This window comes from Bos indicus x Bos taurus, chromosome 19, assembly GCF_003369695.1.
Source record: "Bos indicus x Bos taurus breed Angus x Brahman F1 hybrid chromosome 19, Bos_hybrid_MaternalHap_v2.0, whole genome shotgun sequence".
NCBI classification, from domain to species: Eukaryota; Metazoa; Chordata; class Mammalia; order Artiodactyla; family Bovidae; genus Bos; species Bos indicus x Bos taurus.
The window spans coordinates 31,632,564-31,647,917 of record NC_040094.1 but is presented as its reverse complement, the minus strand read 5'-3'; the positions used below and the strand labels follow the sequence as shown (position 1 = coordinate 31,647,917).

The 15,354-nt window shown below is 47.7% G+C and overlaps 1 protein-coding gene across 2 annotated transcripts in view; it reads right to left on the bottom strand.

Annotated features, from left to right (window-relative positions):
* Positions 1-15,354, bottom strand: part of DNAH9 (dynein axonemal heavy chain 9) — a 285,309-nt gene that overhangs the window by 17,056 nt on the left and 252,899 nt on the right. For both annotated transcript variants that reach the window (XM_027516812.1, XM_027516811.1), the window contains exons 62-65: positions 8,094-8,221; positions 5,075-5,302; positions 2,963-3,154; positions 1,475-1,666 (exon numbers count right to left, since the gene is read on the bottom strand). In XM_027516812.1, coding sequence (XP_027372613.1) covers positions 1,475-1,666; positions 2,963-3,154; positions 5,075-5,302; positions 8,094-8,221 — 740 coding nt within the window. The remainder of the gene's footprint in view (positions 1-1,474; positions 1,667-2,962; positions 3,155-5,074; positions 5,303-8,093; positions 8,222-15,354) is intronic.

Here is a 15,354-nt window from a genome sequence, read left to right as displayed (position 1 = left end):
TACTTCCTAGGTGGCTCAGTGGTTGGTAAAGAATCTGCCTGCAATCCAGGAGACTCGGGTGTGATCCCTGGGTCGGGATCAAAGGACATGGCAATCCACTCCAATATTCTTGCCTGGGAAATCCCATGGACAGAGGAGCCTGGTGGGCTGTGGTCCATGGGGTCGCAAGAGTCAGACGTAACTGAGCATGCAACAGCAACAGAGCAGAGTCTAAGTGACAGATGGCTCATTACTTAAAGGCAAATCCGCGTGTTTATTTTCGCATTTCTTCCAGCACCCGGTACATGCTCCTGGACTCTTGGTAGGTGCTCTATAACCGTCTATTAGCTGACAGATTATAGAGAGGGAAGCCTGCAAACCACCGTATCCTCCAACACCTTCTCCAGCCTCTGGTCAAGTTGTTCCATCGACCGACAGTAGGGGATGCTCTTGCACAACTTTCTTGGCTAAAGCTTTCAACGTGTTTATTTTTAAAATTCCCTTGATTTACTTTCAAGAGTTTTTTTTTTTTTTTTTTTAGTCTTATTGTTTTTAATTTCTTCTTATAGACTTAGTTTTCTGGATTGAGTGACTTTTATGACATATTCTTAAACTTTAGAAATTAAAAATATGCGTAAAGCTTGTAGTTAACGTTCCTATGACCACTGTTTCCCTTAAGTTTGTTATTCAAGAGTTCTTTTAGGAATCTTAAAAGTCAAGCAACAAACGAGTTTTTTTTTTGTTTGTTCTAATTGCCTTTTAATACATTTTCATGGTGGGCTAAATAGGCAAAGATGCACACCTTAAAAATAACTGAAGTAAAAGTAAAATGACCTGACGCTGGGGAAGATTGAAGGCAGGAGGAGAAGGGGATGACAGGGTATGAGATGGTTGGATGGCATCACCGACTCGATCTCCAAGAGTTGGTGTTGGACAGAGAAGCCTGGCGTGCTGCAGTCCATGGGAATCGCAAAGAGTCGGACACAACTGAGCAGCTGAACTGAACTGCAGTAAAATGAAAACCTCCAGTGACAGTATGCAAAAGCTCCATTCTCACCAAGAATGTTCTCTCGGTGTGTGTGTACGTGCCTCTGAGAACAGGAGGGTGAGTGGTCTGCTCCACAAGACCATGTCCCTCTGAAGGTATTCTGAACCACGAATAGAAACTTAAAGTTGCCTAAGTTCTTACCTGAATTTTTGCTCCTAATGGTTTTGTCAATATCCTGAATGAAAACAATCAAGTAAATGCCCGAGATGTTGTTTGTAGAAAAGAGCAACAAATAGAATTATTGAACCGAACGTCAAGAATAAAAAGATCTCTGAAAGTTCAATTTTGTCATTAATTGGAGGCTAGAAGTCCTCTAGGAGCCCTCAAATTGAGCAGGCTGAGAGCCACGCTGCGTGTGAGCTCGTCTTTTTCAGCCGTCCTCCCCTGGCCCTGCCCAGGCGTCTCCAGTCCTCCTGGGCTGCACAGAAGGGAGACCCAGGTCCCTACCTGGTGGTAGGCATTGTAGTCCATGTTGCCGGGCAGTGGGAACCCTGGGGCCAGGGCCAGCTCTCCCTGTAGCATCTCTGGTTTGATGAACTCCTCCAGGTAGGTTCTGCAGAGTCTCCGGTCCCAGTCATCGGTGATGTGGCCCCCGTACATGATCTCACCGAAGAGGTACCGCAGGTCATCGTAGGGGACCTGAGACAGGAAGGGAGGAAGCCCTGCACGCTGGCCTCAGGCTGACCAGATGTGAGCCACAGGATGTGGTGGGTCTGGAGATTAGGAGCAACGTCTTTTTAAAAAAAATCTTTTTGACTGAACTGCACTGCACGTGGGATCTTAGTTCCCTGACCAAGGATTGAACCCGTACCCCCCTGCATTGGAAGCATGGAGTCTTAACCACCGGACCACCAGGGAAGTCCCAGGAGCAGTGTCTTATTCATCCGTGTTTCCCTGGTACCCAGCAAGGTCGAGCACCTCTGGGAGCGAGCACCTCTGGGAGCTCATTAAACGAGGGAAGAGTTAGATCAAAGGGTGAGAAGAGGTAAGACACAGGCACTCTTGCACACACGCCTGCCCTCGTTCACAGTCATTAACTGTGGCAGTGAAGTCAGGCTCTACCTACGGGTCCTTTAAACCTGCCAAGCTCAAGTAGAGGAGAGCAAAGACGTGGGTACTTTTCTCATTCGCTGCCATTAGTTAGCTTATTGATTAATCGTCTCCTTGGACAGTTCAGAGTGAGTGAAATACAGCACACGAGTTCATGAATGTTAGCGTTAGGCAGGAAAGCCACTTGGAAGCCTGGGTCCTCGAGGCAGGTGAAGGGATGGTGTGTTCTGTGGTGGACTTCCCAGGACCCTGGAGCCAGAGCCAGGGCATTGCTTCTGGGCCTGATTCACTGTCCCCAGAGAAAGAGGGAGAGGCCTTGCAGAGGCTGTTTGGTCTTCCCTAAACTGAAGAGCGTGGATCATCGGTGTCAGTGTCTCATAAAATGGAGCCATCAGGCGGGACAAAGGAGGCGAGGTGAAGGAAGAAGGAAGCATTTGGCTTCTTCAACTTCAGCAAGACCATGCTTAAGACGGTGCTTATGCGAGGAACTGTGTGCACCACCACAAGAAGGTCTCTGTCTTTGGTGAATTAAATTGGGAGCTTGTAGCATATGAGAGTGGGTCTCTTTCTGCCAATCACCACCCCCAGCAATGCTGGGAGTACACAAGGGGGCTGGGACAGACACCCATGGGACTGACTGACACCAAGTGTGAGTCACTGTTAATAGTTTGGTTTCCTGAGCTTTCTCACTACTCTCACCACACCCCTCTCCCTTCATGGTACTTCCTCCTCGGCCTCACGCTGCTCTTGGGGTTGACCCTGCAGTAAACCTGCACTTCCTCATGCCCCCTGGGGGGCTGTAGACCTGCGCCAGTGAGCACACCCCATCTCCCCATGCTGATGCCCCATCATCTTTCTCAGAGGCGCCCTCCCGACCTGCCGTACCTTGGGGTTGGCCTCCAGGAAGTTGTAGAGTACGTTCACAGAGATGGTGAGGTCCCCGGTGTTGAAGGGGTAGGAGCGATTCCACCCCTGGGGCCCAAACTTCCGTCTTTCTGCCACCACAGCGTGAAAGTAACAAAGCGCAAAGAGGATGCTCTTAAACTCCGTCTCCCGGGAACACATCTCCAGGGTGTCCTGGAAGGAGATGATGCCCAGCGTCAGAGCAGAGCAGCTGTGACGCGAGGCAGGCAGCGCGGGGGTGCGGAGACTTGGGTGGCAGCAGGACAGTGGGTTGCGCTGCAGACAGGCATGGAGTCAGGTTTGAGAGGACCTTGCCAAGGGGCTGGGCTTTAGTTTAGATTCAGCCTATAACAGAGCTTGTTTACAGTTGCAGTTTGCACACACGGACATGCTAACGACGTTCCCAAGTGTAGCCAACAGAGAAAAGGGTAGGGGGCCACAGAAGTGTTACATTTGTCCTGTTGACAGCACTCAGCACTGGGATGTGGGTGGGGACACCCACAGCATCATCTCTGACTCCCCTCCTTCCTGTCATGTTTCCTTGACCATCATGGAGTCTCAGTAGGTGTAATTACTGCCTGTGTGACTGACGACCCCACGGCTCATCTGCTGCGGGAACTGCTGAAGCAGAGGGCGGTGGGAATTGGAGCCACAAGACACAGAGGGGTGCCCTGCCCTTTACATCCTAACAGACACGTGGCTGCAGATGCAAGACCCCCGAGGGGCCTGGCTGCAGCGCAGAAGGCAGGGGAAATGGTCTGACTCATGAAGAGAGGATGAAAGATGGGAAGATGGAAGAAAAGCAAGAGAGAATCCAGAGGAAGTCGGTGGAACTGTTCTTAGATGTTAATGGGCATGGGGATGAGTGGGGAGGGAGAAACTTGCATTGTGAACGGCTGTTAGGACGCGAACCCTGGATTCTTTGGAAGGAAATGTGTCCTCTGAGTGAGCTCCTCTGTTAGGAAGGAGCAAGATGCTGCTGCTAGAGCCCGAGAGGCACTTACAAAGCTCACACAACTAGATTGGGTTCAGTCAGTCCTGGCATTTCTTCTAGGAGGTGGACCTTAGACTTTGCTTACAGCAATGAAGGGAAGCAGAGGAGACCGCAGAGATTAAGCTGCTGGTAGGTCTGATTTTTTCCCCAGTGAACCCGTGACACAGTTTCTCTCTCTGGTCCCTTGATTGGGCACACGCTTGCCATGAAGATATGGATGTGAAAGGTCAGAGATGGTACAGGAAACAAAGTCACTGCCTCGTGCAAACAGGAACTTATTATAATAATGATTTTTTGGACAGAGCTATTCTCTGCGGACGTGTAAGGAGCTTCCTTTGTTACCTCTGACACACGTGGAAAATCGAGTCCTGCTGAAAAAATGCCTTTAAGCACAAAGATGAGAAGCCACACTTGTGAAGCTAGTTGACAGTGGGTTCGCTCAAATGAAAGTCAGAATGAAATGATCATCTCCAAACAGCACAGCGGTCAGGGAAGAGGGAATGAAAAGACCCCAGTTCTGTGATTTGTCCCATAAACAGTGAAAATAAGGCTCTGGAGGAACAAAGCAAATCCTAGAGGGTATTAAGCGGGCCACTGTTTCCAAGCATTTGCAAATGCAGAATGGAGCAACTGACACTCTTGTGAGCAATGAAGAGACTCCTGAATCTGTCCCTGTTCCTCCAAATGACCTACTGCAGAGGCTGGTAAAGTCCCAAATGTCAACTGTTGTGTATCCTTCCACAGCAGAACCAGGACAAGCCAGCATCTCTTGAGATATACTTCCCAACTGCTCGATAACTAAGACTGGATGTTGAGCTTGCACGGTGTAAGCCCAAAGACAAGGGCCCCTGGGGAGGCTGACAAGATGATACTAAACCTACCGAGGCATAGTTCTATTATCTTAATAATTAGGAGCTATACCACTGAAGCAGCTGCCGCCCCTTCCCTGTCTCTGCTCAGGACCCTCAGGGCAGGCGAGCAGGGCATGCCCTGCCACTGACTCCTGCAAGAGAGTGTGTTTTCCTCCTGCCCGGGGTGGGGGTGGGGGGTCTGCTCTTTGCGAGGCGAGGTGTCCTGCTCCCCTCCCTCCAGGGCCCTACCTGAGTGAAGTTGTCCAGGGCCTTGTGCAGGTTGGCGTGCATGCCCGTGGGTGGCTCGCTGGTGATCTTGATGGCATTTTCCAGGAGGCCCTGGGGGATGATGTGGCTCCCAGGGGAGGGTGCGGGCTCCGCGCTCATGAAGACCCTGAACTCTGCGTGGCTGTTCTCACTATGCTCCTCCAGCTTCTTCTCCAGGGCGCCGAGCCACTTGGCCACCAGGTGGATATTCTGGTGGGAAGGAAGGAGCCCCCCGCCCCATGCAAACCTCTGCTTAAATGGTGATCAGGAAGGAGGATCAGGGTGGAGGGCGGTACCTGGCCTTTGCTTCAAACAAATCACATCCTAGCAAGACTCTTGGGGTTCTCAGTAATGAGGACCCCTTTTTCCTGCCATTCAAACTATCCTTCCATGTCCTAAGGATCTCAAGCTTGACCTTGAGGCTTCGGAATCCCCTTGTTTGGATGACTTGTTGAAACAAAGGTCCTTGGGCCCCACCTCAGAGTGGCTGATCCATGGAGGGGCCTGAGTGCTTACACTTCTAACAAGTCCTTAGGTGATGCTGCTGCTCCCGGTCTGGGGGGTCACACTTGAAGTGCCTCATGCATGATTACCCTCCAACTTCAGATCCCCACAGCCTGACACCCGGATTTTTTTGAACCTCTGACACTCAAATGTGGGGCCCGTGGACCAGTGATGTTACCATTACGTGGAAGCCAGTTAGAAATGCTGACTCAGACTTACTGAATTTGTGCATTTTAATAAGATCTTCCAGTGATTTGTCTGCATGTTCAGGCTTGAAAAGCATTCATTTAAACTTCTAGCTAGCTCTCCTTCCTCCTCCTCCCTCTCCAAATCATTCTGCTAATTGTTGTCAAACTTATCTTCCTAAAACACACTGGGACATTGCAGATCTCATAGAGGGAAGGTTCCTCGTCTATGCCCAAGCCCCTCCAGTCTTTGAGCCTGTCTCCTCCTCCCTGAGATTCCTATCTGTCAGTCTGTCTATGTGAAACGACATTAATTTCTTAGCACCACCTTGCAGCATGCACTTTTCACTCTAGCAAGGATAGTCACTTTGCTTCATTGCAATATGTTTCATTATGATGGACAGATAAAAGCTCCCTGATAAATATTTGAGGAAGGCTGCTTGCAGAACCTTAAATACACAGGTCAGCACAGGACACAGTGCTGAGGCCACAGCCATCTGGTCTACTTTCTCTTCTATGAAAAGAGAAATAACGGTAATACATGCCATACTTATTTCCCAGAGTTGCTGCAAATAACCAAAGGTAATGGATTTGAGAGGGCTTTGTATACTGTGAAATGCTATGCAGGAGTTAGGAGTGGATGCTAAGATGAAAATTTATTAGAGGAAAGAATTCCATTGTCATCACTCTATCGGAGCAGAGAGGTTGGTGGCTGACTAGAGAGCCGGGGCTCTGTGAGCCGGGCAGCACCGCCACTCCCCAGTGAGAAACTCTGCCGTTGCATCAGGAATCCCAGCTTCTGAGTTTGATCTTGGAGATCTCTCAGAAACCACATCGGGACAAGATGTGACAGTCCAGGGTAGCAGATAGGTACGGCTTGTTGTCTCTGGAGGGGGCTGGGTTCCTGAAGGTGTTAGTGCCCAGGGTGAAGTGAAGTGAAAAAGTTAGTCGCTCAGTTGTGTCCGACTCTTTGTGACCCCATGGACTGTAGCCTGCCAGGCTTCTCTGTCCATGGGGATTCTCCAGGCAAGAATACTGGAGTGGGTTGCCATGCCCTCCTCCAGTGAGTCTTCCTGACCCAGGGATCAAACCTGGGTCTCCTGCATTGCAGGTAAAGATGGATTCTTTACCAAAACCCAGTGGCCAGAACGGGGTCGCTTTGACAGATGAGCCTGAGACAGCTGGGGAGGTCACACCCTCCCATCACTGAGCTGATCCAGTGGGAGGAGGCAGAGACCCTGCTGTCATTCTCTTTCCTCCTTAAGGTCCCCCTGTTTCTGGAAAAGGAGTCCTAGGGAACAACAGGTCCTTCTGCTGCTAGGCTCAAACAAACAGTGGGATAATAAGGACCCAACAGCATGAAGTGTTCACTGAGTCATCAGGAGAGAGGAAGTTCTGGGTAATCAAAGTCAGATGGGAGGGGAGGGACTGGCTTTTCCATTTGATTCTTTCCTCCGTTGCTTTCTTCACTGATTCTTTTACCCAACAGGCTCTGGTTGAGTGTCTACTGTGTTCACGGTAGTGTGAAAGGAGGGAAAGTATTAGTCTCTCAGTCGTGTCTGACTCTTTGCGACCCCATGGACTGTAGCCCGCCAGGCTCCTATGTCCCTGGAAGTCTCCAGGCAAGAATACTGGAGTGGGTTACCATGCCCTCCTCCAGGGGATCTTCCCGACCCAGGGACTGAACTTGGGTCTCCTGCATTGCAAGCAGATTCTTTACCATCTGAGCCAGCATCTGAGGGAAGTAGTGTGCTGGGTGCCAAAGGTAGATGGGGATGTCTCTTTCCCTAAAAAAATGCAGTGGAGGACACAGGCATATATATGGTGGACTGTTCCTACAGAGCCGTGGATGCGCTCACAGAGGTGGCTACAGGGTGCTACGGGAGGAGAGAAGGTCTGCCGCTCGCTCTGCCACAGCCTCAGCATCCATGCAAGTTGCAAGAACAGGAATGAGGACAGGCCATGACAGAAGAAGGGCAGCCTTTACTTCCTATGTTTAGTGAACCTCAACAGTAGGTGTTCCAGACTCTAGATGCCAACATGAGCTCTCAATGAAGAGGCTGAGTTCTGGTTGCACATGTGGCATTCTAGTCATGAATGTGATGGAGAACATGGACCATGTGACCCAGAGGAAAGGCGGAACAGAAAAGGAAGGCATGGGAAAAGATCAGCAGCTGGAAAAGTCCAGCTGAAAGCCAGCATCCTGAGAAGATTAGGAAGTCAGGGGAGGAGGGTGTGGAAGGAAGGGTGGCCCCGGAGGTCCACACAGGGATGGGTCAAGAATGGGCCCCATCAGCGCAGAGTGGGTGTACCTGCAAAATAACCCAGTGGCCTTTCTTGGCAGCCAGGTCCAGCACAGCCTCAGCCACAACCTCCTGTCCTTGCCCCAAAGACACGTTGTGGAAGTTCCGGTTGTTGAAGGTATATCCGAGTTTTTTGCCTGAAAGGAGCATGGAGTGGTCATTAGCACCTCTCATGTCACTGAGTGTTCACCCCTACACAGCACCCCCATCGCCAGTGGCCAGGAGCCATACACCCCAACCTCATGCACAGACCCTTTTCCTTCCCAGGGTGGGGTTGCTACGTCTTCCAACTTTTTGTTCCCAAATAAAAAGCAGCACGCTTGTCGAGACAAAGCAACCTCTCCCCGCGCTCTTCACTGAATCCCTGCCAACTAAATACTGGCAGTTGCCATCTGCTTCTACAAGGCCACTGTAGCTCCTGACCTTCCAAACTCCCTGAAAGGAGTTCAGGGTGGAGATCAGGAATGGTATGCTCTGTGCTCTGGGAAAAACTGGCAGAACAGACGTTCACATAGTTAGATATTTTCAGGAGATTTTATGAGCCCGAATTCTTGAATCTCCTCATATCTGGAAAAGCACTGAAATCATTAATGGAGACATCACTCCTCGTGACCAGCATCCAGCCTTGGCCAACCGTGTGCTCGGCTGCATGTACAGCCTTCACTAAAACCATATAAGACACCGACCTCCTTCCCTCACCTCTTTGGAGCAGCTCCTCAGAGCTCTCTGCGAGGCTGTGTCCCAGGCTCTAGGCCTCACTGTGCCCCAAATGAAACTCAACTCACAACTCTCACATTGTACTATTTTTTTTTCAGTTAACACCCCCAAGAGTGGACAGACATGCCCCTCCATTTTGTGCAGCCTCCACTCCAAGACCAGGCATTGGGCCACTGTCGTAGAGTGAAAAGGCTCAGAGAGTTGCAAGTGTGTGGGTATGGCTGGGTCTAGCTTGCTTGATCCCCTGATATATATTAATAATAATGTGTATTTTCCCTGGACACCTACTGGGAGGTGTGGCCCCAAGAGGCAGGACTCAGGTGGTTTTAGCTTCCTGTACTTTACTCCATAGGAAGCTCCTCCTTGTTATTCCCACCACATAGAACATTTACTGTTGTCATCTTGCGTGGATTAGAGTGAAGAGAGGCATGCCAAGGAAGAACCTGGCTGTGTGGGTGTGAATGTTGTGCATCTCAGTGTTAGGATTGGTGTAAGGGAACAGCCACGTGAACACACATGTCACAACCATGTCACTGGCGCAAGGCGAATGCTCAAGAGTTGCTCTGCACCAAGCTGAGCTCCCTTGCTATACAGCAACTCCCCACTAGCTATCTATTTTGTACATGGTAGTATATATATGTCAGTGCTATGATGACCTGGAGGGGTGGGATGGGGGAGGTGAGGGAGGCTCAGGAGGGAGGAGATACATGTATTCTTATGGCTGATTCTCACTGTTGTACGGCAGAAACCAACACAGCATTGTAAAGCAATCATCCTCTGATTTTAAAAAAAGCAATGGAAAAATAAATAATAATTATGTAATGTGACAGAGGTGTTAGCTAATGCTGCGGTGATAATCATGTTGCAAAACATGGTGTACATCTGAAGCTTACACAATATTCTATGTCAATTATATCACAATTAAAAACATGAAGATCAATGAAAAAGAGTTGCTCTGCAAACCTGAGAAAGACTTCACACAAAGAAATAACCTTACTAAAGGACACCAATTCTGCCTGAATACTAGCTATTCACCAATCCAATAAAGTTTAGAGAAAGTATACAGTTTTCTTTAGACAAAGGATCACAAAAGTGTGCAATACCATGAAGGAGTTGTTGGGCAATTTTTCTCAGAAGGTAAGGAACATGAGAGAGAGGAGGAGAAATTAAAAAAAAAAAAAGAATAAAAGTCTGTATTTAAATTTAGTCTCAGGGGAACTAAAACTGAAGATGCAATTTGATATTTCTGCAAGAAATTTTAAAGAACACTGTCAATATTGGAAGCGTCTTTAAAGCACTAAAAAAAATATGGAATTTTATTAAACTGTATAGGACAAAGCCATATGATGACTTTTTGTACTGAGGAATGGTTATTACAGATTCAGCAGAGATGAACCCAAGAAACACCCTTATTAAACTCTACAAATCTTAGCTGGCAATGGATTTGATGTCAGCTTTAGAGCTGGGAATATAAACAGTGAATTCCACAGAAAATACTAGGATAAGGGTGCTGGACTGTTAGATAGCCTCGGTGACATTTCTGCTCACAAAAGAGCCTATTTCGTTTCTTTATTCACAAAGGATAAGGGGTAAAAAGGGCTTAGGTTTAGATTACTTTGAATACTGTGTGCTATGACTTCCAGCCCTCCCCTCCCCACTCCTCACCTTTGCCTCATCTTTCCCTTTCTGATCTTCCTTCCAGTGCACCTTATGGTGGGGTCACCACGAGCCAAGTCCCACTGAAAACCTCCTTGACCATCCTGGCAGCTGTGTTTCCTCCAACGCCAGTCTCTTTGAGGACATGACAACTTCTGTGTCCCTGTCCCTCGCTCCGTACAGCCCCAGGGCTGGGAGGAAGGTGAACATTTTTCTAGCCTTCTCTTAGAACTTGCAGACTATTTTTTCTCCACTCTTGTAGAAAAACCCTTTCTCTTCTAAAGCACATGCATCGGTTATATTACCTACTAACTTGTATGTTTTATGCCTTCTATCAACTTCCCAGAGAGAGTCACTTTTATTAAGGCTTTGGAACTTGGTTTAAAATCTTCCCTCTTTTCTTGCTTCATCATTAACTTGGTGAACTTTGCTGTCACTGTGGATGACTCGGTCGACACCCAGCCCCATGTTTCCTCGTCTTCAAAGAACTTCATTCCATTTCTGGTACCCACTTTCAGAGGCTGCACCAAGGACTTTATCATTAGGAATGATCCTGTGTCTCATATATTATTCTTTCATACTTATTCACAATGATAATGTCCTGCTCGTCAGATTGTTTAATCTTTTAAAAAAATTATTTTAAAATATTTATTTATTTGTTTGCTTTTAGCCGTGCTGGGTCTTTGTGGTGGTGTTCTGGCTTCTCACTGGGGTGGCTTTTCTTGTTGCAGAGCACAGGATCTAGGCATGCGGGCTCAGTAGTTGTGGCACGAGGGTAGTTGCTTAGTGGTTGCTCAGTAGTTGCTCCTCAGCATGTGGAAACCCAGACTAGGGATCAAGCCTGTGTCCCCTGCACTGGCAGGCGGATCCTTAACCAGTGGACCACCAGGGAGGCCCCAGACTGTTCAATTTATTACTCTCTGCTCCCTGCTCATATGATTCCACATTAATAAAACACCCAGTGTGTTGGCTCCTCTGTTTAACCTAACCTTCTTCTTTACCTCCCTGTTATTTTTAATATGGATCCAATAACCCTTCATTTGAACCATGATCTTATAAGACTCTTAAGTCTTGTCCATTCTACATCTGCATCACCCAACTTTTGTGAAACCGTAACCCTGGCCGGCTACAGTTCATGAGGTTTTAGAGAGTTGGACACGACTGAGCAATTGACGCTTTTGAACTATGGTGTTGGAGAAGACTCCTGAGAGTCCCTTGGACTGCAAGGAGATCAGACCAGGCAATATTAAAGGAAATCAGTCCTGTATACTCACTGGAAGGACTGATGCTGAAGCTGAAGCTCCAATATTTTGGCAACCTGATGTGAAGAACTGATTTCTTAGAAAAGATCCTGATTCTGGGAAAGATTGAAGGCAGGAGGAGAAGGGGATGACTGAGGATGAGATGGTTGGATGGTGTCACTGATTCGATGGACATTAGTTTGAGCAAGCTCCGGGAGTTGGTGATGGGCATGGAAGACTGGCATGCTACAGTCCATGGGGTCACAAAGAGCTGGACATGACTAGTGGACTGAACTGAACTGAGAGACTAAACACATACACACGCAATCCTGCACAAACCTGAGCATTAATACAAGAGAAAAGTAACACACCGGGTGAACTGGGGCCACGGCAGTTGACACTTCTCAATCTCAGGAGACCATTCGGTAATCTTTCCACATGTCCAGAAGTTGCTACACTGCCCACTCCCCTCTGCCTTTAAGCTTCCTAAGGGTGGTGAAGGGGGATTTCCCTGGCAGTCCAGTGGTTAAGACTCCACGCTTCCACTGTAGCAGCTGAGGGTTCAATCCCTGGTTGGGGAATTAAGATCCTGCATGTTGCATTGTGTGGCAAAGTAAATAAATAAATACATGTAAAAAAAAAGAAAGTTTTTTTTTTTAAAGAATTTAAAAATAAATAAATAAACTTCTAATGGAGCCCCCCACTTCTTATGCTCAGCACTTGGCTCCACTCTCTACTGCAAGATCTGCCATCTGGTAGAACACCTTCTATTACTGCCGTTGTATTTGACACTGCCCACATCCCTGTTCCATTCCCGTCCATAGCCCCCCCAATGGAAGAGATGCCCCCCACTCCCCTAGTATAAGAACAGAGAGAGGACTGCCTTTCCACACAGAAACAACACTCTGCTGATCTTGAAGCTGCTCTGTAGAGACTGGACATGCTCCAACCTGGCCAACTTCAACTGGTGCTTAAGAAAAAGAGAACGGCGTCGGGAGCAGCGAAAAAGAGACTGTAATCAAAGTGTTGATAATCTAGCTGCAAAGGCACTGAATTGAAAACCATTTCTTTGAACGCCCCTAGTAGCAGGCTGACAAAAATCTAAATGAGCCCGTTGTTCTGACCAGCACATTGGAAAGAGAAAGAGGAGGCAGTGGAAGACCAAGGTGGTAGATAAATGGAGATGTCAGGATTCATCGTGTCAGTGCCAGATAACTGGACAAAGGAGGACGGAGACCAGGCAACATCATGTACGAGTCAAGTGAAAGAAGGACCAGAGACGATGCCTTGTGAGGGTGGAAAGGGGAGGGCCCGGGCGGACGCTGTGCTGTGAAAGAACGCGAGGAAAGGGTGTAAAGGAAAAGCAAACTGAGCTGCCTCAAAGAACAGGAGCATCATCATTGTCATCAGAGTGCCGTATGATGCTAATGTAGTCTTAGTGTTTCAAAGCCTTTTCACACCTGAGATTTCATGTTTATCCTCACAGCAACCCTAGGGGAACGTAATAGGGGTGATGGGAAACAATGCATGATTGCTTTTAGATGAACCAAAAGCAAAAACAATGGTGCCAATAAGCAAGTGTGGCTCGTTCAGGAAGAAGGTGATGAGAAGAGAGAGGAGGGACTTCCCTGGCAGTCCAGTGGTTAAGACTCCGTGCTCCCACTGCAGGGGGCTTGGGTTCCACCCCCAGTCAGGGAACCAAGATCTTGCACTGTGCACGGTGTGGCCAAAATAGATAGAATGAAGAGACATGATGAGAAAACAGAGACAGGAGGGTAAAAGTAAACGAGTGTTAAAGGACTGATCTGTGAAGGCAAGAAGGAATGCGGTGTGAGTGAGTGGTGGCAGGTTCATGTTAAAACAGAGGCCAAGGAAAGTGGATGGAATTTCCTCTTCCTCCTCCTCCTCTATTAAGGATGGAAAATCCTGGAGGAGACACAAATGTCAGAAAAGCACAGATTCTTTGTTTTTAATTTATTTAATTAAACATTTTTATTTTCTATTGGAGCATAGTTGGTTTACAATGTTGTGTCAGTTTCAGGTGTACAGCAAAGCGATTCAGTTATACATATATCTTTTATTTTTCAGATTCTCAGAAAAGCACACATTCTTAATCGAGTGTCAACAGATGAGCTTTGGAAGCTTAGAGAACTCCCAAGATCATACAGAGAATTTTGTTTGCCTGTGGGTTCATGCATTTTGGGAGAAGGGCTGGAGTGAGAATGGGGGAAATAAAATCTCTCATCTGACTTTCAGGGTGTTAAAACCTAGCCCAATGTTAAGAACTGCCATGGGGCTTCCCTGGTGGCTCAGTGGTAAAGAAAGAATCTACCTGCCAATACAGGAGACACGGGTTCAATCCCTGATCTGGAAAGATCTCACATGCTGCAGGGACAGCTAAGCCCATGTGTCACAACTACGAGCGCTGTGCTCGAGAGCCTTCGAGCCGCAACTACTGAAGCCCACACCCCCTAGAGCCGACATTCTGCAACAAGAGAAGCCCCGCAATGAGAAGCCCCGCTAGAGAGTAGCCCCTGCTTGTCACAACTAAAGAAAAGCCATGAAGACCCACCACAGCCAAATAAATAAATAATAACTGCCACGATGAAACAAAGGGTTAGAGACATGGAGGAGTTAAGAGCATGGATCACACACTCAAAGGCAGGGAAGGATCCCAGGCTTTCTAAGAGGCTACGTAGAGTAAAGCAGTGGATGGTATGATGCACAGATTCTGCCCAACTGCAGATGGTGAGCTTCCTTTATAAGCAGGGGCCTGGCAGACACAGGGGAAAGTGTTTGAGTCAGTCATGTGGATTCTAAACCTGAGAATAGGAGTCCATCAGACAAAATGATTAGACCCAAGATGGGGAGTGCATGACGAACCCAGAGTGTATGTTCTAAATGGGTGCATGAGAAAACAAGTCAAGCCATCCAGAAAGTGGCACAGGTGCGTAGGTAATTGCTAGCTGATGAGCGGCAATATTGCCTCTGCTAAGGAAATGTGCGTTAAGATTAAACCAAGGGCAGGGTTGAGATGATATATTCAGAGACAAATAACCAATATGGTTCAGGGACGGGTCAGCTTGCCTGGAATGACAGAAAGCTTCAATCTACATGATGAAATAGTTGGAGGTCACTTGGCAAAGAACAGAAGGAAATTGCTCATAAACAGGGTATATGAAAGCTTCCAGAAAGGAAAACATTGACTAAAAATGAGGAGGCTCGATTTGTTAATATGAAAGGAATAAAACCCCCACAGGACAGAAGAATACAGAACTCTATCAAAAAAAAACTGAAAGTCAGGAACAACTTAGCAATAACAACAGTTCTTTTATGTGCATTCATTTGTTTGCTAATTCATTCGACTGATATTTACTGAGCCCCGCTCTGTGCTACTTAGACTTTAAGACACAGATAAAATCCTAAGCAAGATGTTGTGTTCCTTGATCTCCAGGGTCTTAGTGAAAAGTAGGTAGGCAAATGTAAGTTAAAATGATAGAAGAAAGGTTTAATTAGAATTGTATCGGGATTTCCTTGGTGGTCCAGTGGTTAAGAATCCACCTGCCAATGCAGGTGACTTGGGTTCGATCCCTGGTCCAGGAACTAACAGCCTCCATGCAGGGCAACTAAGCCTGTGCACCCTAGAGCCTGTGCTC